This window comes from Hemicordylus capensis, chromosome 5 (genome assembly GCF_027244095.1).
Source record: "Hemicordylus capensis ecotype Gifberg chromosome 5, rHemCap1.1.pri, whole genome shotgun sequence".
Taxonomy (NCBI): Eukaryota; Metazoa; Chordata; class Lepidosauria; order Squamata; family Cordylidae; genus Hemicordylus; species Hemicordylus capensis.
In genome coordinates, this window is record NC_069661.1 from 235,537,786 (window position 1) to 235,565,689 (window position 27,904).

Below are 27,904 nucleotides of genomic sequence, written 5' to 3' on the forward strand. Positions count from 1 at the left end.
GCTCCCTGAAAAGATGGAGGGCAAATTCTGAGGCATGATTTGGGTTCTTATTCACTCTGTAAATCAGCAGTAAGCAAGAAGCAGTTGATGGGAAGCCAATAGGGTTAAGCCTACCATGAAGCAAAGCAGAATATTCTGTCACAATTTGGGCTATAATCATTATTTGTACCCAAGGAGTACATCTTAAAAATACCTGTTTACGCCAGGACTTTTCTTTCATTTTCATGGCAGCAATGATTCCCTCTCCTGCCAAGCCAAGCCACAAACAACTTTTCACTGTGCAAGGTTAAACTGAACTTTGCAGTTTGATGTATTGTGGAAATGAGCCATTGGTGAAAATTAAAGAAAAACCTGAGCTCTGTGGAGGGTTGCCAGGCCCAGATGGTGAAAAAAGTCAATATCCATCACCAAAAAAATGGAAATAGGGGGTGCTTGGGGGAAAAATCTCCACTTTGCGTAGAATTTGCATATATTTATTGGTATTATATATGTATATTTTGATTCAAATTGGATAATTTGAGAATAAATATAGCACAGCACTGTGAAGCTGATGGCCAGGTGAGCTGTATGTCTGCTCAGTCTGCTGTCTAGATGCAGAGTTATCAAGGCCCTTGCTTCTTAACTGTAAATTCCTCACCTGGGCGCTTTCCAGACTAGCTGCTCAGCAGCAGCAAAATGCCTCCATTCAGGCAAGTCACATTCGAAACATAGGGGATTGTCTCTCAGAAATTAACAACCTGAAAAAACAGCAACTTTTTTACGCCGGATATATGACATCCTAGCTCTATATCACAGCGATTAAATTCGAAACAAGGCATCGGCAATGTGAACGGTGCCCTGCTGTCCGCGCAGGGACTGCAGTGTCACAACACAGGAAGTGTGGAAGCACACTTCCAAGATATGGCATGTCCCCATTGCAGGGTCTAATCTGGAAAGCACCCCAGTTAGGATTACGACACACACGTTTCTCTGTCCTCCTCCCCCATGGGTCGCCCACCCTGCTCGCCCCAGCCAGGCCAGCAACTTCACCTCTTGGCTTGAGGCAGGGCAGCCAGCCAGCTACCGAGCCAGCCTCTTTGCATACTGGGGCCGCGGTGCATGCACGGTCTCCCACTCGTCTTCTGTTCTCTAGGACTACAAACATTTTATACTGCTTTTCAACAGATGCTTTCACAGTAGGTTTTTTTTTTTTTTTAAAGAAAAGTAAATCATAAGTTGCTCCCCTGTCCCCAAAGGGCTCACAGTCTAGCTAACCTTACCACATGAAGGAAGCAAGCTGCACCTGTTAGGCCCACCTATCTGTGCTCCTGCATCATGTGGCTCTGTAAGCTGCCACTGAAGCAGAATCCCTGCTCTGGCTTCCCCACTGGATGGATGGTCAGTAGGAAGGAGAAGGAGACAGAGGAAGAGAAGCTGCTCATGAGAGCAAAGTGTTCTGAGTGAACAAAAGGTTCCAGCTGCTCCCCACAACTGCGGTCACCACAACACATGCAAAAAAAGTAGTTTGGTCCCCCAAATAGTCTCATGTCTATAAAAGTCCCTCATTGGCAACCCTAGCTCTGTGCATGCTTAATTTCTTCCATGTGTGTAAGTCTTTCTGTTGAATCATAGTGTTTGTGTCTTAGTGATGTGCTTTCTGTTTTGATCGGGGGGAAAGGCGGGGTGGGGGGAGTCCAAAAATGCATTTTGTATCTGCTACCTTGAGAGAGCTATGGGGAAAAAGAATGCCTGCTGTTAGAACTATCACTATGCATACTTACATGGGATAAGTCTCACTGAACATAGTGGGCCTTCCTTCTGAGTAATGCACAGGATAGGAGTGCAAGAAATATAAGAGCTAATTGGAACATATATCCATATTAAGGGGTAGCTACTCATCTTAATTCAGCAGCTTATCTTTTTTTAATTGGCAGCTGGGCTAGCAGCAATTTCTACAGCAGTGGTTTTCTTTTCCTGTGGATTTATCAAGCTAATCAAATCACAACCCTTTCCCTACGAAATACTCCTAAAAATAAAAAAAAAGAATACAAATAAAAGCAGGCATCAAAAGAACAAACACAATACCCCAATGCTCTGCCATAATCACATGCAGGTAAATACACTGATAAGCCTTTACACAATGCTGTTCTGAAATGAAATCCATGAAAAATGCAATGTGTGTGCTCCATGTTACATACTGATTACTCCCTTCTCCTTCAGGCCACTTTACAACATTGTACAAGGGACCAGAAGATGGAAGTTGCATGCCTCTAATTTGGTCAGGAAAGAAAACACTATATAATAGAATCAAACATACACATAGACATAAATCTCTCCATAAAAATCAGCTTCAGTAATGCATTAGTGATATTCATTCAAAAATGACATATCCCAAGAATGTTATCACCTTGATTGCATATAATTTATATCTGTAATCTCTGAAGAAGACACACACTGAAACACGTCTGGGTTTCTGAATGAATATCTTTAACGGGCTTTTGAAATTGGTATCTCCAACTTACGTGTTGAAGCTGATTTATTAATATAGATTTTTAATGTGTATATGTACACTTGATTCTATTTTCATGTAACTTTAAAAAAAAATCATTTTTGGTTTGCTCCAGTGGGTCAAGACATTGGCTCCAATGTACCACTGACTGGTACACTGCACGTGCCTGAGGCGTGCCCTCTAATGTGCGAGCTGGATATATGCATTCCCCATTATGTGTATGCCTCAGTTGGAAGGATAGGCATGTATCTGTGATCACATGAAGCCACCTTGTCCTGAGTCATTGGCCCTTCTAGCACCATACTGTCGATTATGCCTGGCATTCGCTCTCCAGGGTCTCATGCATAGAAGCTTTTCTCGTTCCCTGTGACCTGATCCTTTAACTAGAGAGGCCAGGGATTGGACTTTGATCCTTCTTAATACAAGGCATGTGTTCTGTCACTGGGCTATGGCCCTTCTTCTTCATCTACCTCACACAGATGGGGTACACTGTGGGTACGTGCAATAAACCCCCTACTTCTGCACAATCCTGCACAACACACACCCCATTGCACTGAATGCAGCCCACCAGTTGTGGGTTGTGGCCTAGCAGGTGCTTGACAAAACCCCTGTTTCTGCAGTCCTGGGGGGGAGGAAGCAACAACCCAGGACTTTTTGAGATCCTAGTGGAATACCCTACATGGAATGCTTGGCTTCATTGAGCTGCCAGTTGTGTAGGCCTGCCCTAATTCTGTAATGGGTGAAGCACCCCTCAGTGTATGGAGTGGACTATAGTGACAGCCTGAACACCAGCCTGAATGTGGCTTTAATCACACTGTTTGCTCTCGCATGCTCTTTTGTGTAAATAGCAGATGTGTGGGCCCAATCCAGCTGAAGACTGCTGCATGGAGGATGGAGATAATGAACCCTCCCCTCCATGATGTGGCTCCAGTCTAGATTGGAGGTCTCCACAGCTGACGTTTGCCTCAGATAGAGAGCTTGCACTGGGAAATAGCTGGCTATATCCAGATTCAGCTTGCAGCTTGCGGGGGCGGGATGTGAAGAAACCATCTGAGAACATTTTCTAGATTTTTCTAGAATGTTCTACCTGGCATTCTCTTCAAATTTCCATTTTTCTTTGGGGGGAACTCTGAAATTCTCTTCAAATTTCTTCCAAGACATTTTGGTTCAAGTCCTAATTATCCCCTCCCCCACACTGTGGTCCCAATAAAGATGCCACCCACACCTGTTATTTATCCCCCCCCCCAAAAAAAAAGAGGCAATCACAGAGGCAAGCAACATGATTCAAACCACACCTAGTTTATCCCTTCTGAGGAAAGAGCCGGAGTTTCATCTTGCCAAACATCCTAGTTGTATTTGCCATGAAAATGTCACTCCACTCCTAGTAGCTTCCCAGCTCCCCGCTCCCCACCACAGCTTATGCTCTGTGGATTTTTGCAAAGACAGTGAGCAACTGAGGACTAGAATTTTTTTTTAAAAGCAAATAAAAAAAGAGAAACGTTGCGTTTTGTTCACAGTGACGATCCCTGCGGTTCAGCCAGCAAGAAACCCGGGTGTGACACAGAGGATCCGAAGGAGGCCGGCAGACACAGTGGCCAGGAAGGCAGGTCCGACACCTTGAAGTTAAAAGCCCAGCATGCGGAGCGGCAGGAAGAGCAGGTGGATCAGGCAGCGGGGTGCTCCCCTTTGGTGCAGAAGGCCAGCCTCCACCACACGGGTTCCCCCGTGAGAGGGCAGCGCAGCAAAGGGGCAGCCACATGTTCTCATGCAGCTGCCTCCGATTATGAGCTCTCCCTTGACTTAAAGAATAAACAGGTACACTGGCTTCTCCTCACGCCGCGGGAGAGGGTTTGGGTGGGCTGGGGCCATCTCTCTATTGACTCTTTAGCTTAGTTTCCATGTGGATTACTGTGCTGCAGTGCTGACCACCGGCGTTGGCATGGATTGGGAGGGGGCAAATATGTTTTCCAGTGGCTCAGGACTTCTGCTTCATGGCATGGCCAGGGACTGAGAAATTAGCACAGGGATGCCAATCTCTATGGCAAACATTAAGATATATGGACCAGCTCTCAGTGCCTGTTATTGTATTGCAGTATTCCTTCCAGGGATGCAACATTTGTTCCACAAACACTTCAAAGCGATGCCATCCAATCCACATCCCCCAATTCAAAGCAGGCTTTCTTATTCACTAGATCAAAGCTTTACTGTCTTTGCTCAAGGATCAATAGTCATGGGTGGTGGTGGCCCCCTCATGAATATTCTGGGCCCAGCCCCCTCCCTGACCAGCTTTCATTTTAAAAAGTGAGAGAATCTTGAGTCCATTTACTTGTGGAGATAGAAGGAAAGACATGCACACAGTATTCCACATAAGAATATAAGAAGAGCCTTCCTGGATCAGGCCCAAGGCCCATAAATCGACTTGCTCACAAAGAAATTGTATCTGCATTTATTTCTGTCTATTTGGTAGTAATTTCCCACTGTCCTCAGGCCCCTTCACCACAAAATTAAATAATGATCCCACATCTTGTTCAGGCTCCTTTCTTCACAAAATGACTGGCTACAGGCCTGGAGAGCAAAGTGTGCAGCATGGAAGGAGTGCCATGTAGAGCCAGTCTTCTCATTTTCTACCCTTTTTCACGTTAGCAGAGTGAGGCCTGCAAATCTGTACATTATATTTATGACAGAGACTTTACCCCTGCCAAAAGCAAAACAATACTGGTAGCTGTGTTTTATCAGATCCCAGTGGATGGTTCTAGCTGTGGTTGACCCTTGACAGTGAGTTCTGTCGTTCTGTCTATCTATCTGTCTATCTATCTATCTGTCTGTCTATCTATCTATCTATCTATCTATCTATCTATCTATCTATCTATCTATCTATCTATCCATCCGTCTGTCTCAGAGCAGCAGGTGAGCTGTGTCTCAAAAGGGCTCAGATTTATGCTGCGTGTAAGATAGGGATAGGGTTGCCATCTTTTTTAACGGAGAAGCTCATGTATCTTTAACAGTGCCATCACTTGTATAAATGCTACAGCTGAAATGTTTTCTATTGTGTCTCCATTCTGGGAAAAGGTTCTGCAGTTGCATTTCTTTTTGTCACATTTATGATCATGCCTGTCCATAAAAAGAGATGGTATTATCCCAAAATGCAGACTGTTCGTAAGATGAGAATTTCTCCGAGTGTGGCTTTTCTTTTCATTGAGATGCAGTGAAGAGGAAGCTGCAGCTAGTGGAATTTTCTCTTCTAGAGAACTCTTAAAGGTACATGAACCCTTTTGTGTTTTGGGCCTGACCAGCCTAGCTAGGTTTTAATGCATGTTAAATATATGTCTATTAGTTATTTTTAATATGTCAAGCAACCTTAAACACAGTAGACTATTTTTATTTCTGTTCTGCAGTTCCTCGTGGACATAGGGCCCTTCCACACCTCAGACCCCTGCTTCCCACATTTCTGGTGACGGACAGGGATGGATTTATCCCTCAGGAGCTCCTAGGCCTAGCACCTCCCAGGACCCTTCCTCCAGCTTGCTGAATCCACCAATTACTTCCCTGCCTCTGCTTGCTAACCCACCAGTCACCCGTCAGGTGCTTTAAAAGCCCCTATAGAAATAAACAAGTCCTCTCTGGAGACCCCCCCAGGGTATGGCTCCCTAGCCTTGGGTCTGTGAAGTCTATTGGGAAACCTTTATCTGGTTATGGGTCTAGTTCATTGTCTCACCATAGCCCTATTCAGACATTATGTTGTGCTGGTGTTCAGATTCCTCCCTTTACTTAACATGTACTTGTTTTTGTGTGAATTACAACCCCTGTTTTCATTTTAAAAGTGAACCTGGGTACAGGTCCCTTCAAATGCATGATACAGATAGGAAATATACAGCTGTACCTGTGTTCAACACAACATGTGTAAAGACCTGTACCTGTGTACACAGTACACAGATCATACAAGTATTGAGCATAACATGAGAATAGGGTTCCTATGTTTCATCTTTTTGTAGTCGTTCTAAATCTTTTCACCTAGGTAAATGTTTTGACTCTTCACGAGATGGTAGTTTCTTGATATGCAGCCCAAGCACACCTAAACAGTTTTCTGTCATTATATGTCCCGACTTGCACTCTGAAATCCATGAATCTAAGACATGCTTCTAGCAACCAATGTAACGTTAGGGAGCAAAGTTCTGCCATAGCCTGCTTCGACCTTTGCTAGATTCTAAATCTATATTTCCCCCCTACATTTTTCTACATTTAGTTTCTACATTTCTAGTGTTGGGCTTATTTTACGCATGCATTCAGAAGATGTGATTCCCCACCTGTAATTTGAAATGGTACTGTCCATTCTTCTAACTCTGGACTTTACCACCTTACAGAATTTGCCAGATGGACTTCTGGATGCAAAAATACAAGACTGAATTACAACTGCCAACTTTTGATTTTAGAAAATCTTTGCCAAGAGATTCTGCTATACCAGGCAGAGTCAGAGCAGAGCTGGTGGGTTAGAGCAGGGCCTGGAGGAATCTGGCATGTCAGAGCTGGTGACGGGATCCGATACAATGGGTCAGGGGTGGAGCCTGTGGACAATCTGGCAGGTTATGGGTGGAGCCTGGAATAACAGTTGGGTTGTAGATGGAGCCCACAGAATCCTAAGTTTACTGGTTTTGCATATCTTAGTACTGACAGAGCATCATTTTATTGGTTGTGCCAGTAAAACAGGAGTTCCCAACAGGGGGTATTTGAATAGCTCCTAGGGGATACCCAGAGCCCTCCTGTCTCCCCATGCGGCAGCTATTTGTTTCCCAAGTGAAGATCACCGGCTTGAAGCTGATGCGTTTTCAGCAAATGTCCAGTGCAGAAGGGAAGTAAAGAGGGAGGAGAATGAAGGTCTTCCTCCTCTGCTCCTGATTGATTGGCTACATGCTGAAGCTCAGCATACCCCTCCCCGCAGCCTGACTGACAGGCTTCAGAATATTAGCACTCCCATTGGAATGAATAGGTTACTTGTCCCAGTAATTTCAGTAAGTAACTTGTGATTGCTTTGGAGTAACCTAGTGTGGATGTGAGCCAGTGACTGTAGTAACCTGTCTCCCTATGAAACACTTGATGTTAGGTTTTATGTATATATGTGTATTCATACATGCATGTACAGACACACATATTTAAATATTGCAGTTATGAGACAGGCTGCTCCAGTCACTGACTAGCTTACATCCATATTAAGTTACTCATAAGCAGTTTGATTAAAATTAATGGGGCAAGCATACTTGTCCTAAATTTCAATGGATGTATTAATGAGTAACTTATAATGGATCTAAGCCAGTGACTGGAGTATACAGACACAGACACACAGACACAGACACAGACACAGACACAGACACAGACACACACACACACACACACACACACACACTCTTTGGGGTACCTAAGCTAAAGCAACAGAAGAGCAACAGAAGAGGTATACTTGTTTTAAAAGGTTGGGAACCCCTGCAGTAAAATTTTGGCTGGGTGGCAAGTCTATATCCTGTTGTATTCATATTCGTATATCAAGTTAGTAAACCACCAAAATCTCAAGCAGCAGAAAAGGCGCAGGTCTTTGCGTATATATATATATATATATATATATATATATATATATATATCCTCTGCAGGTGACTGCAGTGAATATTGATATGCAGAAAAATAATTCTGAGTGGCAAGATCTATCACAGCAGGAGAAGAAAAGAAGATGATTAAGAAATGTCTGTTTGACTGATTGATGAGGCATGTACTTACGGAGCCTGGGTTCTGCAATGCTATATTTATTTACAACATAGCCGATTTAAAGCCAGGCTGCTGTTTTATACTGACCAGCTGGTGTCTAATACCTTAATTCCCAAGACACTCTCAAATATTTGTCACCCACTGCATCCTTAATTCACCCTATTATCTGAGGATGTGGACAATGATATATTTATATTAAGTAGGTTCTGGCTCCCTTCTATTGGCAATGTCTTAGGCAGATTCATTCCCATCCTAGGCGAGAAGAAAATTCAGAATCCTTCTTCTCTCCATTCCTTATGCTCTCCTGAAGGGACTCTATGCTTGTTTTTATGGTGGCAGACCGACTTTCTGCTACTTTTATTTACACATGGGAAATGTCATCACACCATTAATTCAGTTGATTGGAGAGACATAGGCTGGTTCAGACAATCTTTCATTAGACTAGCCCTCCTCATGTGATCAGAACATGTGCACACCAGAGTGACATTTCTTAATCACATGGCAGTGCAGTTCATCCAAACTGGCCCTCTACATGCATTGCAAACACAACTTTCAAGTCGTATTTGTAGAGCATGTAGAAGACTGTTTAGATGAACCGGCCCCATGATATAAAGGAATATCAACCCAGTCTGCCAGGAAAGGGTAAGGAAGGATACATGTGCTTATGGTGTGCACATAGCTTTATCATGTGAGGATGGTTGGATGAACTAGCCCATAGTCCACAGGAGGGATTCTCAACGTTGGGTCCCCAGATATTATTGGACTTCAACTCCCATAATCCCCAACCAAAGGACACTGGGTGGGGGATTATGGGAGTTGAAGTCCAATAACATCTGGAGACCCAATGTTGAGAATCCTTGGTCTACAGGGCAAAGGGCTACTCAGAATAAGTAGGGCTGTTCAGACAGAATGGATATTTGTCTAGGATGTTAAGCCTGTAAAGATTGTTCCAGAACCTTGTTTCTCCCTCTGCTGCCACCGCATTTCACTTGCTGATCAAATTGTCCTAGAGAGATCTAGGGGTACATTCATTGAGGGGGTTTAAGTTCCATGTGACCCCTGCTAACTGGGCAAAGAGGCACCTTTTAAAGCAAGGGCAACTCCCTCAGACAAGTAGTTTGCCCTCCCACCTGCCCCCCCCTATTTCTGTTTACGAAATCTAATATGTGAGACACAGCCTGCCTACCCATCAATATATTTTGCCCCTTCCCTCCCCCATTTTTCTTCCTGGTGCTGCCGCGGTTTTAAAGTGGTGGCTTGATTATATTTAACAGGGGGAGAGCAGCTATCCCTATTCAGTCCAGCACAGTGTCCGTCCCTGTTCCTGCTGCTGGTATTCCCTTGTGTTTCTTTTTCAGTTATGTAACCTTTTGAGCCAGGGAACCATTTTTCATATCTTCTGGTATGTAAACTGCTTTTTGAACTTTTTGTTGCAAAGCAACATATAAATATTATTATTGTTTACACAGTCAGACAGGTGTTATTGACTGGTTTGTTTTATCCAGACATGGAGTCCTTCCCAAGGACTTGGGATGGTTGAATTTTATTATCAATATTATTGCTGTTATTATTATAGATATGGTCGCAGAATATAGGCTGTTCCCAGTAAAGTTGCTTTTTGTAATTGGCTGATGGTGATTTCTGTGGCCCCTATGGTGTTGAGGTGCTCTTCAAGGTGTTTATTATTTCTTGTTTACACAGTCAGACAGGTGTTATTGACTGGTTTGTTTTATCCAGACATCGAGTCCTTCCCAAGGAAGGTGCTCTTGAGGTGTTGAGGTGCTCTTCAAGGTTGTTGTTGTTGTTGTTGTTATTATTATTATTATTATTATTATTATTATTATTATTATTATTAATAAGATACAGTGATCCTAACTTTGGTTAGCCATCTGTAATCAAAGATAAGGCTCCTTATACCTTTAATAGTTGTGTGGAATTGTGGCAGGCGATGCTTTTCTCACCTCTGCTACGATACGACAAGCGACCGATCCCATTTTCCTTATTTATGTATTTACTTTCTATATTTATAAACTACCTTTCTGCTAGTGCACTCAAGATGATTCCCAATTTAAAATAATGGCTTGGGCATATTTAATAGACATGATAGTCCTATTCGGGTTACTCAGCCAGAAGCTGCAGGCGTGTACAGCCTCTGAAAGTGCACTGGAAGTCCTGACTGGCACCCCACTCACTCATTCCCCCAGCACATCACTCATTGTTACAGGCATTCGTCTGAAGAGAAATGCTGTAATCATGATGGCGAACCCTTCTGTGATCTGCAGGCTCGGGCCGACACATGTTCCAGGTGAACGTATCACACACACACAGGCACAGGCACAGGCACACCCATCTGTGGGCAGGCGCTCAGCAATCTCAGACCATGCTGCTGAGGCAGTGGTGCCATGTGAGCACTTTGAGACGATACCATTAAGTTGGTGGCCAGAGTGTTCCTAGCTTACATTAGGGAGGGGAAGAGGGGAAAGAAGAGGTGTCCCCCACAAGTGCAAGAAGGGGGAAATTGAGCAGCATGCCCCAGTGAGGTGAGGAAGGGCATTGACAGTGGGATACAAGGAGCCTGTGAGGGTGGTGCCTGTGGTGGTGAGGGGTCAACCTTGCTGCCCCCTATTCTCCTCCTCACACCTGCACCTGAGGCAACTGCCTCACCCTGTCTCATTAAAGAGTCTCCCTGTGGAGTAACCAGATGAAAAAATGGCTGCTGATGGAGACAATTTTGGGGATGGAGGATCCTAATGCTTGGGTTAGGGCTGGATTACCCAAGAGAAAATCCCCACCGTTCATTAAGATCAGGAGAATAGAGGTCTGTCTTCGGGTTTCACCAATTAATCTGGTGGCAAACTGGTAGTTTTAATGTAAACCGCCCTGTTTTAATGTAAACCGCCCTGAGCCTTTTGGAAGGGCGGTATAAAAGTTTTAATAATAAAATAAATAATAATAAAAACTAGGATTGGGCTTTCTCAGTTGTTGGCCCTAGGTTGTGGAACGCGTCCCTGGGGATTTTAATATAAGTTTATATTAAAATACTATTAAATATTATTTAACTGCCTTTATTTTATGTTTTATGTGAACCGCCCTGAGCCGTTTTGGAATGGGCAGTATATAAATGAAATAAATCAATAAGTAAGTAAATAATGGCAGTTTCTCCCAAACAGGCCAGTTAGAGGTGTGCATAAAACAAATTTTGTGTTCCATTCTGAGCTCTGAATGGAAAGCAGAATCCACGGAACATTCTGTTGGAACAACGGGGTAAGCTGGTTCCGATGGAATTACTCCATTCCAAATAGAACATTCTGAGCACCATTTTAGGTTCCAAAATGACACATGGAAAGACTCGGGATGTTTAGATTGGAACAGGGTCATTCTATTCGAAGCTCAGAACAGGCCCTTCAGTTGAAGGGCATTCTGTTCCAAGCTTGGAACATTCGAAATGGCCTGTTTCAAGCTGGAATGTTCCAAACGTGGAACGTTCTACACATCTCTAAGGTCGATGGAGAGGGCTTCTCTGTCTCACCTTTCCCCTTGAGCAGCAGCTGGTTCCCCAAAGCGGTTAAAAATACAGTAGCCTTGCTGCATCTGATCATTCTATTCTGACCAAGCTGCTCTAAGATAGACATGGCTCAACAGCAATTTTAGGAATAAATGTGGGGAAATGCTTGATGAAATCTGTACGTACTGCTCCTAGCATTTTCAGTGTCAGGGTGCAGAGTAGCCATGAATTTGCTCCCAGAGAACACTAGCCCGAGTAGCCATGAATTTGCTCCCAGAGAAGACCAAAACACAGTTCTGTCATTTCTTTTTAAAATATGTTTGATGGGAATCAAACACCTCTTCCCACAACCCCAAATCTACGGTTTACGTATTTGCTACATATTAGGTTGCCTAGAAAAAGTGAGCTATCTGGAGAAATAGCTCCAGATTTTCTAAGTAATTTTTCCCCTCTGAGAAAATAAACTGGAATAGGTTATGCTACAAAGTTATAATTGAAAATATATTGAATTGAGATTAAATTAAATAAAGGATATAGGTGAAAGCAAACAAACCAAAAAACAATTCTGGGAAACATATGAACAAATTAAATCTATTGTAAACAATAAAAAACAAAAGACAAAGCAATAACATAACTCTGTTCCAGTGAGCAGTCACATCCTGAAAATGGAGGTTAACCCACCTAAAAATAAGCCAGCTCTGTTTAAAGACGTTTATGCAGAAATGGTATCTTGTGGCATGACTGTATTTCTAGTAACTGGCAAGTTTGGATCACTCCTGAGGCCCAGATATTATTCTTTTGTATCATATTATACTTACGTCTCATTTTGTGCACCGTTCCCCCTTCGTAGTATTAAAGTGCTGAAACAGAGGCAGGAGAAGTGTCTGTGCGGATGTTCCTCAGATCATGTCTACATTGCACCACTTTCAAACCGGTTTCACTCTCATGGCTCCCTGTTTTGCAAATTGTAGGGCTGTGATGGGGATCACTGACACAGAATTCTTAGTACCTTCTTCCCCACAAAATAATTCCCATAGTTCTTTGGGGGAAGCTTGGGCATTAAAACTGGTTTAAAGTGGGTTTAAAATGTGTAGTGTTGATGCCCCAATAGACAAAGGGAAGAGATCCCCTCACTTACCTTCTTAATCACTGGCAAGCCATTTTGGATGGCTATATCAGCTAACCGATAGCAACTGGGACTGAGATATCTTTTCCGTAATCTTGTGATAGACTGAATTAGGTTATGTGGGTGTAATTGCCTGGTATGTCAGTATTGTTGCTGTTACTGCCATACCGCGGTGGTTGGCAGACTTCAGGCTTCTAGAGTCTACTTTATTTTTACTGGGCACACAGTAACATAGGAAGCTGCCTTATACCAAGTCAGACCATTGGTCCATTGTCTACCCTGACTGGCAGTGGTTCTCCAAGGTTTCTTGGAGGTTTCCAACGATTCTCTGGCACTTTCAGGTCCTACTTGGAGATGCCAAAGATTGAACCTGGGACCTTCTGCATGTGAAGCAGATGTTCTATTGCTGGGCAATAGCTCCATTCCCCAGGTGTAAGAACTTCAAGTACTATCAACTAGAGCCAGGTACAAAATAATGGCTCAGAGAAATGGACATATACTTAGTATTGAAGTGTCTCTGAACACATGCTCAGCCCAGGAATTTGTTTTCAGTACCAGAACTGAAATCATAGCTCTTTCACACAAATGTCTATTCTTGTGTTTCCCTCTAACCGTGCTGCAGTTCAACAGCCTCGTTTAAGACATTTTTAAGAAGCTACATTCTGTTGTTTGGTTGTTGTTGTTTTCCCCCTATATTTGCATATCACGAAAGCAAATGTCTCCAGGCAGTTTACACAAAATTAGTGTTTCAAAACCAACAAAAATAGAGAAATAAAAACAATTAAAAAACAATACAGACATTTGAAAAACTACTTAAAATTAACCAAATACCTGGTTAGTCTCAAGAATTTTCTTTAAAATTGTCAGAGATGTCGCAGCTCTTATTACAGCAGGAATACCTGAGCAATTGGGAGATAGAGCTGCTTGCCAATTATTGTAGATCATCCAGAGATCTCCCAATAGACCAAGATCTAACAAGGGCATGTTTCCATCTACACAGAGGTGCACTTAGAAAATTTTGGAGCCTCTCCCACTGGAGGCTCCCCTCCCACTGCAAGTTAAGCATCATCCCTCAACATACACACACACGCACCCCATGACAAACACAGTATTTTTAACATGTGGGATATATTTATGCAAATATACAGTAGCAGAAACCTTTCAACACACATCTTAACATATTCCCATCCCCCAATTTTCTTTCCCCACTCCCCCCTCTGGCTCTGAAGCACAGGCAGAGGTGGATCTAGGTAATTTTGGAGCCTAGACTCTTTGGAGGCCCCCTCTCCCTTACAAATTAAGTATCGTCATGTTCGGCCGGGTGAGCACACTACCTGGGACAGGCTGCAGGGAATTTGGGGGACCCCAGGGGCTGTGGAGGCCCTGGACTTCAGCCTTGAAGTCCAGGGATAAGAGTGCCTCTGCATCTACTTAAGGGGTTTTAGGGCAGGAGTAAAATTGGGCAGAGCCTATGTGAAATGACCCAGGCCTGATAAGGTTTTTATTTCATTTTATTAGCAAATGAGTTTTCAAAAACTCCCTTGACAAAGTCATTCCTGACTAACTATACATATTTCCCAGCCATTTTTTTGGTTTCCTTTCTGGTCTCAGATTGCCAGGACGTCTGTGTTGGGAACCAGAGATATATTGAGTTAATCATTATTTTCAGAATAAAACTCCTTGGAGAGGCGTTTTTAAGTAGTAGGCAATTACTTGTGATTCATTAGTCTGTCACTTCATGACAAGTGACAGACAGTCAACCCCATTTTCTCTTTCTTTCCTCACAAATGGAAATGGAGGGTTCTTTTAAACCATACAGGCAATACAACTCCATTGATGGTTTCTGAAATGAAGTGTTAATGGATATCCTTGTTCCTCACAAGGAGATGGTTTCCAGTCCGTTTTTTAGATGTGTTCTTTAAAAATTCACAGAGAATCAGCCTATTAATGGCTACTAAGCATGATGGCTAAATGGAACTTACATATTCTGATATAGCGTACCTGATTACAGGTACACTAGACTTGCATTTTGGGCAGTATAAAAATATGTTAAAGAAAATACATACATACATACATACATACCAGATGCCAGGGTTAAACAACAGGGAAGGATATCACCTTGATTCCTTGCTTGAGAACTTTTCAGAGCTGACCACTGCTCTCAAAGGATACTGTACTAGATAAGATTGGCCTTAGCCCATTCCAGCAAAGGAATTGTTATAACCTTTTCAAAAAATTATCTGATAACTATAGGTTATGGTGTTCACATTAATATATCCTCAGAGGACCAGATTTAGTTTTCCACATTGAATCTCAATTTTTCGTGTTCTAAAGTTGAAGTGTGGAGAGAAAATGTTTCTCTCAGGTGATCTGGCGTGTTGCAGAGCACCCAACAATCCCTTTGTTTAGTTGGTACTCAGATAAAAGTGGGCCATGCAAAGTAAACCTTATGGTCTGGGTGCATAAGAACATAGGAAGCTGCCTTATACCAAGTCAGGCCATTGGGTCCATCTAGCCAGTTTTGCCTACACAGGCTGGCAGCGGCTTCTCCAAGGGTGCTTGCAGGAGTCTCAGCCCCATCTTGGAGTTGTTTCAAGATGCTAGCCATTCTAATATGTATTTGTGACATATGTACTGATGGATACAAACCAAATCCTCAGCACATCAGAGGGAGTCTTGGGGACTGATAAAGAGTTTTTTGTTTTGTTTTGTTTTTGTCAGCCACTCATGACCAGTGCTTTTTAATTTATCTAGAAGTTGGGGTGAGCAGCAAGGTGTCCAGATTTGCAGATGAAACCAAACTATTTAGGGTAGTGAAATCCAAAACAGATTGTGAGGAGCTCCAAAAGGATCTCTCCAAACTGGGTGAGTAGGCAACAAAATGGCAAATGCAGTTCAATGTTGGCAAGCGTAAAGTGATGCACATTGAGACTAAAAATCCCAACTTCAAGTATACGCTAATGGGATCTGAGCTGTCACTGACTGACCAAGAGAGGGATCTTGGGGTCATGGGGGACAGCTTGTTGAAAGTGTCAACTCAGTGAAAAAGCTGTGAAAAAGGCCAATGCTAGGGATCATTAGGAAGGGGATTGAAAATAAAGCTGCTAATATTATAATGCCCTTATACAAAACAATGGTCCAGCCACACTTAGAGTACTGCATACAATTCTGGTCACCACATCTAAAGAAGGACATTGTAGAGTAGGAAAAGGTGCAGAAGAGGGCAACCAAGATGATCAGGGGCCAAGAGCACCTTCCTTAAGAGGCAAGGCTACAACTCCTGGGGCTATTTAGTTTAGAAAAAAGACTACTGTGGGGAGACACGATAGAGGCCTATAAAATGATACATGGTGTGGAGAAAATGGATAGAAATTTTTTTCTTCTCTCACATAACCCTAGAACCAGGGGTCATCCCATGAAATTGATTGCCATGGAATTTAGGATCAGCAAATGGAAGTACTTTTTCACACAGCGCATAATCAACTTGTGGAATTATCTGCCACAAGATGTGGTGACAGCCAACAACCTGGATGGCTTTAAGAGGGGTTTGGATAACTTCATGGAGGAGAGGTCAATCAATGGCTACTAGTTGGAGGGCTATAGGCCACCTCCAGCCTCAAAGGCAGGATGCCTCTGAGTACCAGTTGTAGAGGAGTAACAGCAGGAGAGAGGGCATGCCCTCAGCTCCTGCCTGTAGGCTTCCAGTGGCATCTGGTGGGCCACTGTGTAAAACAGGATACTGGACTTGATGGGCCCTGGGCCTGATCCAGCAGGGATGTTCTTATGTTCAAAGTATAAGAGACACCCCTTTGTAACCCAGGGGTTGGCGGTTGGATATAAACCAGATTCGCAACACATAGGAGAGGGGTCTTAGGTAAAAGTCACCATGTTAAAAGAAGCAGAAATTAGGCTCCATTATTTGAGTACTTGTTTATATGAGGGAATGTGAAGAAATGATACGATGGTGCATGGAGCAAAACTATATATATGTGTGTTAATTAGCTTGGAACACAGTGAAGCTGTCAATCATGAATGGCAGAGTATGATGGGAGTTCGTATTGGAGAGAGGAGGAGTGGAGTTTTGGGTCTGGTGAGAAACAGTCTCAGAAGGAGATGCTTTAGACTCAAAGGATCAAAAGCAACTTGTGATAAAGACCTGGAATAAGACAATCTGCTGTGTGGTGATTACCACATGAAGTCTGTGGTGGGATTTTTGTTGGAATGAAACAACAAGAATACTAGGGCAACCCTGAGTAAATTAGAGTGGCAAGAAATATGTTTCTTCTTCTCTCCTAGCTTTCCCCCTCAATTTTAAGGAAAGGAGGGAGTAATATTTGTATGAATGTTATGAGAACCTGAAATCGTGGAGGAAAGAATTAAAAATGTGAAGGACAGAAATTTAGTTTTAATTTGCACATTTGGTATGTAATGCTCCGCTTATGGCATACCTGCTTTGTCTTGGATAAAGACTGTCTGATAACCATTTTGCCCTTTAAATTTTAATAGTTAACTTTAAAATCTAATTCACATAACCAGTTTTGAAAAATATTGAAGTCGTCCCTGTAGTGGATTTACTCATGCTGAATTGGTCATCTGGAGGTTTCAGCACATAGAGTATGATTAGATTGCAACTCAACAAGATGTGACTCAATCTATTCTTCAAAGATGTTTCAATATATGATAAGCTGCAGTGTTGACTTGTATTGAAGTATTCAAAAAGCCAGTTCAGCATACCATTATTGCTGGGAAAATGGCAAACTGTCATCTTCAGCATACGAAAAAATGATCTGCTAAATGCATCTTAAAACTATTGGCTGACACACAGACTAAGGCAGCACCAGCGCTTCTCATGTGGTGCAGAGTAACACAGCTCCACGGGTTTGCACACAAGGATTTTTGCCAGTCTCCCCCTGCCCCCAGAAGTGCTCCTTCAAACTAGAAGTAGGTCCCTGAGGGCTATGCAACCCTCAGGGACCTACTTCTGGGTCACATGGAGCGCTTCTGGGGCCTGGGGAGATGGATGAAAATAGCACACCCTCTGGCTATGTGTGCACATTGCATTTATGCTGCTGTAGTCTGCATATCAGTCATTGCTTCTGTCATCTGTCTTATACACTGGATAGAATGGGTTTGCAGCAATGTGCTCAAAAGAGTAGTGGCCTATATTTAAATGGTGGAATGGGAGAAGAAAAGAGAATCCAGTCCTAATTGCTTTTGGAAAAGTGTTGGAAGTTTTGGTAAAACCAAAGAATTGCAGAAGGAATTTGGAGATGAAAGGTGCAGCTCTTTGCCTCTCAGTATCCTTAGCCCTTATGTAGCTTTATTTGTGTACAGCTTGGTGCACATAACAACTTGTGCTCCCAAATGGGGATGTGCATCCACATCCTCATACCCATCTGGTTAGGGTTGGCTCTAGGTTTCAGGAGTCTGCAGCAACTTGCCCTCCATGGGCCTCTCCTAGCTGGATGGAGCCCAGGAAAGTCACACCAGCACCATCACACAAAAGCTATGAGCACAGAGGTGTTCTCGGAGATCAGCAGTGGCAGCTGTTCAACAATGCTGGCTTCTGAACTGGCTTCTGGCCAGTCCAAAGGGGCCTGGCTGAACTATTTTAATGCACATCAAGACGTGCATCTATATTTGCATTCTCTGCACATGTGGAAGGCTGCTTCTGCATACCAGTGTGCCTTGCTGGATGTCTGCTTCTGATAGCCGCTGGCTGACATCTTGACTAACAAAGCATGCATGTAAGGAGGAACCATCACGCAGCTCCCCCAGTCCTCCTACACGTGTGCACTGCTGTGGCACAAGACGAAGGCTTTTGAGCACTGCTCACACTCCAGAAGCACTCTTCAAGATTGGAAACATATTGCTTGAGGACGAGCAGCATGTTGCAGAACATGCCCGAAACGCGAACAGTGCTTGGAAGTCCTAGCCTCGTGATGCAACAGTGTGCATGCAAGAGGACTGGGGGAGTTCTGCAACGGCTCTCGGTGCATCCCCACAGACACTCCTTATATTATCCATTAGTATGTCAACTACTGATGGAAAACAGCATATTGAGAGAGGAAATATATTCCATTCCTGTTTCTAGTATACATTTTTTCCCTTTACCATACGTGTTTAACCCATGAGCTGCCCTTAAGACACATGCACAGTAGTTGCTGGTCCATCACTTTTCAATACTCTGTTTGTTTTTATTTTAAGAAAAAGCTTTCATAATAATTTAGATAGATAAATGGACTAGATTTGGAAAAGGAGACAAATAAACAGAAGGACCACCTAAAACATTTCTTGAGACAACACAGCATTAGGATCATGCTGTAAGATTCTTTTCTTTGTGCAGATGTTCTAAATAATGGCAAGATTAACAAGAGTAGAGTGTGGCTGACGCTTCCACGACAGCACAATCAATTTGATGCACATATGGTCATCTGCTCCTTAATGCAAGGCTGACCTCCACCTCTTGGCCCTTCCTCTCCAGTTCCCTCACTTTTTAATTGTAATTTGACAACAGCAGTGTCCACTGGAGCTTAGAAGAACAAAATACTTTATCAGGCAAAAGAAAAAACCTCTCCCCCCCCCCCACCGCCAGCCCCAAGATATCAGCAGTGAATCTCTACGGGGATAATTAGTGTTTGTCCTTTCAGCTTTCTTCACTATCATCATCCATCACTGGCATCACCACCACCACCACCATTGTCACCTAATGATAATTCATCAGGACTAAAGCTGGGATGATATATGGGGAAGGCAGAAAGCACCTTCCAGTGGTCCCAGTGTTTACACTTTTATCAGTAAGATAACAAGGAGGATTGTAGGACAATTTTCAGGAAGAAACTGGGCAGAATATCTAGGTAAGGAAGTTGCCAGTATGAAATGTCCAATTTGGTCATTGTTGCCTTGACTAATTCAATGACTTTTCATTATCAAAAACCATTGAATTAGCTCTTTTATCATTAATCAGTCCACCTGGAGCTCTTTTATAATCTCACTTCTCTTAACATTTATCCCTTGTGATTTTTCTTACCTCTTGAAATCAAATTATCAGATCTTTGACGGGGTGGGTGGGAATCAAGCTTTTTTTAAAAAGAAAACAACTCCCATTATTTGATGGTTTTTTCACTGTTCGTCAGCATATGCAAAATGGAAGATGAAAGATGTAGAAGTTGACTTTTTCATGATTGGCCCAATCCTGTAAGGGACATAAAGGCTATTTCTGAAGGTAATGTAACTCCTATATGATTGGGTCCCTGGGAAGATCAGTCTTTCACAGTATGAGTAGCATCATCATCCTTTATTACATTCACTGACCAGAACACAGTATGAGTAGTATAAACCTAGACAACTCACAATGCTGGTGATCGGTCACTAATTCAAAGTACTGCTGTGTGGCTGGTTAACTTGGGAAATGTTTATTGTTGGGATTATTCCGGAGTGTGGGCCTTCTATTGTCCATACTTATTTAATGTTAAGGAGTTCACCAACTCCCATAGACTGATATGCTAAGTCAACATATCTTTGTTTCTGTAAAGAAAGTAAAAGTAAACATCCTCTGTAGTTGCATCCTGGAAGCAATGGAATGCATTCTACTTCACAGGAAGAAGCAATTCAGGAGCAGAGTACAGTAATGTACTCCTGTTTTAAAATAGCATCTGTACTCTTGTCCCTTCCCTACTTTAACATCTTTCTCTGAAATGATCTCTGCATCCAGAATCAGCACCGTTTCAAAGTGGTACAGTCCTTTTGGGATCTTTAGGGGATTACAACTCTGAATGCATGTCCATCTATATATTTAATTCTCCTAAATGTACCTGTCGCTAATCGATGTGTGGCAGCTCTTGCAAGAGCAGCTGCCTGGGGATAGCAATAGGGATGGGAGACAATGGCAGCGGCGGCAGGCCAGCCTGGCCAGGCTGCCAGTCAGCCAGAGGAAGCGGTGGCAGCAGGCCGGCTGGCCCTGGCGGCTGGCCGGAGATGGTGGCAGGCCGGCCTGGCCTAGCTGCCAGGAGGAGGGGGTGGGAGGAGGCAGCTGCAGGCTGTCATGGCCCTGGCCCAGCTGCTGGTTGGCCAGAGGCGCCGGCAGTGGGTCAGCCTGGCCTGGCCACCCGCCGGGAGGAGGCAGGAGGAGGTGGCAGTGTGCTAGCCTGGCCCTGGCCTGGCCACCAGTCGGCTGGAGGAGTAGGCGGCAGGCTGCCTGGCCAGGCCACCTGCCAGGAGGAGGAGGTGGGAGGAGGTGGCAGCCGGCCTGACCCAGCTGCCAGGAAGAGGGGGTGGGAGGAGGTGGCTTTCCAGCTGGCCTGCAAGCCAGAAAGCATGGGGTGTGGGGGGGGGGGGCAGGAAGGCCTGACAGAAAGTGCGGGGTGGGGGAAGAAGCAGACAGCGGAGGGAGGAGGAGGGGGAGCGGCCAGCCAGAAAGCCGGGCATGCCGGCGTGGTGGTGGTGGTGGGGGAACAGGAGGGGGAGCGGCCAGCCAGCCAGCCGAAGCTGCAGATGCTCTGTGCCCGGCTCAGCTAGTATAAAATATTTCTTGTACCTACGAAATGAACAAATCAGAAGCTAGAATGTCTTCTCCTCTGACATTCTATTTTTTTCACAGGAAGAGTGTTTTTGATGTAGGGCCTTATTCAAATTATCCCCCACTTATATTCCCCACTTGTAAGTATAGTATAGATCCATGAGCATTGTACCATATATTTTTACAGACTTGTAGATTTACTCAGTGAGCACACAGGAAGAATGAAAATGAGTTAGATAAACTGAAGTACACCTAAAGGTTTAGGGGCTGTCTCCAGGGGCTGCACCTGTCTGGGCAGGGCTATGGCATCCCATGGCATGATGGATAAGTCCAAGGCTACTCAGCATGGCATCAGTCAAATGACCCTTCTTGCCCAATCATGGGGAAACTGCTGATGTCATGGGGGTTTACTAGCTTAATAGTGGCTCAGTGCATGCATTGATAAAGGGGTGGACGCGTGCCTAGAGGACCTTCCATGGCAGGTCAGGGCTTGCTGCTCCCGAGTCCAGGCATGAATAGCGTGCAGACCTTCCTTGTCTGATCAATGGGTATGCTAACCCTAACAGCACTTCCGCTTGTCCGTCCCTCCTAAGGTAAACACTTGCCTATCCTCCTAACAAGCCCAAAATGATTGTGTGTAAGGCCCTACTGTCTGAATAGGGCTACTGAATCTCTTCAGTGCCTGAAATTCATGATTTCATTGAGGAGGAGTACATGTGTACAAACAGAGCCCCCAAAAGAATAATAGGGATTTCTAGTAAGTAAGTAATAATTTATTACGGTCAGTGACCAGTCAACATACACACCAAAATACGAATCAGCATAAAATAAAACAAAATCAGAGCAGTAAAACTAAGTAAAAAAAATCAGGTTTTACAGAAATCTCAGTTAAAACTAATCAGTTGCTCCCGTCTCAGTTTATAGGCTGCCGCACAGAATCTTGCTGTCGCCGCTGTAACAACTGCATGTTGATCTGCCAATAGATAGGAGATGTAATACAGTTCTGATTGACCAGGCCTAATTTTAAAGAATGGTTCAATCCAGATAGTACAAATGTCCCTATAACAGGCACAGTGTGAAAGAACATGTAAGAGAAACTCAGTGTCACCTGAACCACATCGGCATAACTGGTTCCTTAGTGGTATCCCCTTAAATCTGCCATCCAAAATGGCAGAAGGCAAGGCATTAAACCGCAGCAGCAAGAAACCTCTCCTCTGATTTAAAGTGGTTAAGTGGGTGAGGTATGCAGCTGGCCCCGCGGGGGTAGTTTGAAAAACTACCTAAGGTACTACTGGTGATAACCAGACTTAAATCCAATTGCCTTTACATATCTGCCACACGCTGTTTAATAATTTCTTTGGCAGTATCATGACCCAAAATTAATAAATATTGCACCGAGAAGCCATATCTGCCCAGATTGTCATAAAGGCTCTTGTACCAGGATGAGTGAAACTCATCTTTCAGAACCAAGGGGGCAAAGCCCTGGGGGCAGGTATATAATTTAAGCCAGTAGTTAAATGTACGAAGCCATGCCTATGCCTCAACTCTGGTCAACCCTGTTTCTAAGTGCAAGATAGCCTTTGATACACATCTGGGGACTTGCAAAATGGCACAAAGAAATCCAGATTGAACCACTTCCAAGGGCTTAAAATCATAAGTGTGACAAATCTGGACCCCGTACAGCATTTATGCCAGTATTTTGGCCTGATACACCCTAACCGCCACAGGGATATAATGTTCCCCATTAGTGTGAAAGAATTTGAGTACAGCGGATGCACTCCTCTGTGCACTTGCTGCCGCGTATACGCATTGTGGGCCCCACGAACCTTTTGCATGGAAAACTAGACCTAGGTACTTATAGGTCTTAACCTGCTCAACCCTTCACCTATTAATTTGCTGTTTATGTTCTTTTGGTCTCTTGGCAAATACTATGACCTTGGTCTTTTGTGTATTTATAACTAGCGACTGATCTTCACAAAACTGTGTTGAGTTTTCATAGTGCCCTCCTCATACCAACTAGTGTTCTTGATAGTGTAGCCACGTCATCGGCATAAAGTAAAACGGAGATGGGTCTACCAGCTAGCTTAGGCTGATGGATGTCAGAGTTGTCTAAGAGTGGGATTAAGAAAATGTAAAAATTGGGAGCAAAATACATCCTTGTTTAACCTCTTTCTGCATAGCAACAGGTTCAGACATATGGCCTTTGTTATTACATTTTACTCTCAATAAGGTGTTTCCGTATAGCATACAGATGAGGAAGAGTAATCGTGGGTCTCTAGAGGTATTGGCCAATTTGCTCCAGAGTCGAGATCTAGGGATAGAGGTTTCTAGTTTTGAACATATTCTACCACTGCTCCAGGGTTGGCTTGGCACTTGCTTTCTATTGTCCAGTACAGGCCTATCTTTAAAATTCATTCATTCATTCATTCATTCATTCATTCATTTACAAAACAATAAAAACAGCCAATAAAAGATTAAAACATTTCAACAAGTAAAATTAAAAAGTTAAAACTATTAAAACACAATTAATTACATGTTTATCCCAACTTTCCTCCAAGGAGCTCTGGGCAGCATCCATGGTTCTCCCCATGCCCGGTTTATTCTCACTAACTACCCTGTAAGGTAGGTTAGGCTGAGAAATAGTGACTGGCCCAAAGTAAGTTGCGTGGCTTAGTGGGAATTTGAACTTAGGTTTCCCAAATCGTTTCCCAAATAGGTTTCCCAAAAACTCAAACCACTCACACTGGCTTGTGCACCACAACAGTTTGTGTCTAAAATCCATTTAAGAGACTGTCTTCTCCTTTATATCCCATTGCCATCTTTCAGAAGGCAACGTCTTGGTCATACCTTCAATGCACTACATTACAACATTGCTGCACACAGAAACTCTTGGTGGTTGCCTCAAAATCTTGCAAATCCCTTTCCAGGAGTTTCTCCAAAGCTTGAGCTGGAGCATCTTTTGGAAATCATTGAGGACTTTGTGTGACAGGGGCTAATCACTTAACATTCATTGCTGCTCTTTTTATCTTTTAAAAGTGGCTATTTAATGTATTTCAAAATATGTTGTTGACCCAAAAATGCTGAATGGGCTAAAAAGGAAATGCAATAAATACTGCAAGCAACACAACTAGTATTCCAGTGTATGCAAACACCCAGCCACCATGCTGAAGCTCATATGGTTGATAACCTCGTTAGAATCAGTTATGGATATTACAGTGAAAGGAGAATATTTGGCTGTAAACATAGCAGATAGTTTTTAGGACACTAAAGTGAAGGGAAAAACAAATGCAATACTGAGTCCCTCAAAATATTAGTAGAAAGTAATCAGTTTGCAAATTGAAGTCACAGAAATCCTTCAGAAGTCAATTTTTAAAATTGTACTTGTATCTTTCAGATCGAAATGCTAGAGCACAAATATGGAGGCCACCTGGTCTCTCGGAGGGCAGCCTGCACTATCCAGACTGCCTTCCGGCAGTACCAGCTCAGCAAAAACTTTGAGAAGATACGGAACTCGCTCCTTGAAAGCCGCATGCCCCGGCGAATTTCACTGAGGAAAGTCCGAGTCCAGAACTCTGAAAGTTTTTCTGCTGAGAAAGCCCTAGTCGAAGGATACAACTTTGTTGGCATCCCCTTGGTGAGATCGCCATCTTTGCCAGCCACAATCAGCGGGGCACTGACTGAACTGGAGGACTCCTTCACCGAGCAAGTCCAGTCTTTGGCCAAATCTATAGACGATGCCCTCAGCACGTGGAGCCTGAAGACTATGTGTTCCCTTCAAGATGGCAGCTCCTATCAGATAAGGGAGACCTTCAGCACCAGTGCAATGCAACCAAACCAAGACCGGGAAGCTGAACTGAATGACCAACAGAAGGAGGAAGGGCTGCTGCCAGACACACTGCCAAAGAGCAGCAGCACTCTCATGATGGCCTTCAGGGATGTCACTGTCCAGATTGATAACAAGAACATATCTGTCTCCTCATCTACCTCGGTGTCTATGGCAAACTGCCTTGCCAACAATGCCCAGGCTGGGATTTCTCAAGCTGCCAAAATAGAAGAAATCCCCGAGGAAGGGGAAAAAGAGGGCAAAGAGCCTCAAACTGCTCCTGAAGGCCAGCCTGATTCTTCGGGAGTCCTCCAGAACAGTCATACGGTAACTGAGGTGAATGTTGACACCAATGGCTTGGCGGGAGGGGAGAGTGAGCAAGAACAAATGATGATGCAGAAGCTCCAGTTTGGTTCCAGCAACGAGGCTGGCGCGAACAAGGTCTCAGAGGCAGAAAACGTAGACAATTCCGAGCAGATGAGCAGTAGCAGCACCTCCACCTCAGCCAAATCTGCCTCAGAATTATCTTCAAAGGAAGCCCTGCAGGCCATGATCCTGAGCCTTCCACGGTACCACTGTGAGAACCCAGCCAGCTGCAAATCTCCAACTCTTTCCACAGACACCATGAGGAAGCGACTCTACCGCATTGGTCTAAACCTCTTTAACATGTAAGTGGCTAATAAAGACAAATCTTTTAATCCCTCTTGGCTTTTCCACAATTCATGACAATAGGCTATTGAAAGCAATTAGGTTAGACTCATTTCAGTCATATATTACTCTCATGTTCGGGGCTCCTTCCAGCTAGGGATCAACGTCCCCATTATAATCTAGCACCTACATTGATTTGAAACTCTGCCACAAACACAGAAATAAAGAATCCATGTTGACGTGATTACGGTAGCTTTCAGGGTTCTGGAGTCAGATCTCTGGCTGCCGTCCAAATAGGGTTAAATTACCATGTGTGGTTGTTGGTTCCCCCCATCCTCCCTTTTTTCTTTTTAAAGGGGTTTAAAAAGAAATATTACCTCAGGTTTTGTGCTCAATGTACAGGGATTTGCCACTCACTGCTATTTTTATTTTGGTGGCCTTGGTAGTATTTTGTACCTGACAGAGACAATTTACTTTGTTTCTCATCTGAGGCCAGTCTTCTATGAAAAATAGCTGTAGGTGTGAAAACACAGCACAGGCAAAAACAGCTGGACTGAGATGAGGTCAAAAGTGTTTAGTCTTAGATTTGTAGAACTGGACTCAATAAACCGCCCTGAGCCATTTTGGAAGGGCAGTATATAAATCAAATCAAATCAAATCAAATCAATCAATCAATCAATCAATCAATCAATGTACTTTGGAGCTGTTCCGTTGGCTCTCAAGCGTGACACTCTGAACCTCAGTAAACCTTAGGGGAATATTGTAATTTGCCTTGTATTGCTTCTTTCTGTACTTCTTCAGTTGATCATTATTCCATCCATTAGATGGTAATAGCAAATGACTTCTTTCTGGAACTGCTCATGTTAGTTGCTCAAAGTTTAATATTAATTTAGAACTTAGAAAACGTTTCCTTGTTATTTTATTGCATTTTTATCTCACACTTCCTCCAGGGAGCTAGGGTAGTATATGCAGGAGTCCCACGGTGCTGTAAACCTATATATTTGAGCCCAATGTGTTTCCGCCGAAGCTTTCCTCAAGGGCAGAAACTTATCCAATGTAATCCTGTTTAAAAAAATCTTTCTTCAAAAACATGAAACAGTATTTTGAACTACCAAAGTTGAGGGAGCACATTTACTGCTATGGCTTGATAGCAGGAAATGTGCTCCCTCAACTTTGGTAGTCCAAGATATTGTTTCCTGTTTTTAAAGAAAGGGTTTTTTAAAAAAACAAAAAACAAACAGAATTACATTGGATAAGATTTTGCCCTTGAAGAAGGCTTCGGTCGAAACGCGTTTGGCTCAAATATATAGGTTTACAGCACCGTGGGACTTTTGTCTCTTCATTTGCAACTGTATTTGGTGCTTCTCATTTTTCTTCAGTATATACAGGAGCCTATCCAATTTTAAGCTCATAGCACTCCTGGAAAGTAGGGTGGGCTAAGAGGTTGTGACTGGCCCAGCGTCTCCCAGTGAGCTTCATGACTGGATTTGGACCCAAGTCTCCCTGGTCCAAGTCTGATACTGTATTCTGTTCACTGCACCACACTGGCTGTCGTAAATTCTCCCAAATTTGGGGTGACTTCATGTAGCCCTTTGCATCGTGACCAGTTTTCAGTTGTACCACATAAAAGCCATTGTAGAGTTGGGATCATGCTGCCTAAAGGGCCACTTGCCATGTGGAGAAGCCCAGGCCCCCTTTACACAACTCTTCTGGGGGTGGCAGTCACTTGTTCGGTGCTGACACAGTAGCTACTACCACAAGTGGAAGTGGTCATATGAGGGGCAACAGTATGTGCAGAACTCAGCACATATTGGGCAGCATCCTGACGTAATTAGTTGTGACTCTGCATGATTGAAATAAATGAGACAAATTAGTCATGACGAACTTAAAATAAAAATGTGCTGTCGAGTTGATGTCAACTCCTGGCAACCACAGAGCCATGTGGGTTTTTTTGGTAGAATGCGGGAGGGGTTTATCATTGCCATCTCCCTTGCAGTATGAGATGATGCCTTTCAGCATCTTCCTATATCACTGCTGCTTGATATAGG

The 27,904-nt window shown here is 43.5% G+C and overlaps 1 protein-coding gene across 8 annotated transcripts in view; it reads left to right on the forward strand.

Annotated features, from left to right (window-relative positions):
- Positions 1-27,904, forward strand: part of IQSEC3 (IQ motif and Sec7 domain ArfGEF 3) — a 246,079-nt gene that overhangs the window by 157,514 nt on the left and 60,661 nt on the right. For 7 of the 8 annotated variants that reach the window (XM_053255097.1, XM_053255098.1, XM_053255101.1 and 4 more), the window contains exons 3-4: positions 4,006-4,303; positions 24,780-25,876. In XM_053255097.1, coding sequence (XP_053111072.1) covers positions 4,006-4,303; positions 24,780-25,876 — 1,395 coding nt within the window. Of the gene's footprint in view, positions 1-1,156; positions 1,176-4,005; positions 4,304-24,779; positions 25,877-27,904 lie in introns of those variants that run through there. The other variant, XM_053255104.1, reaches the window with a different exon arrangement.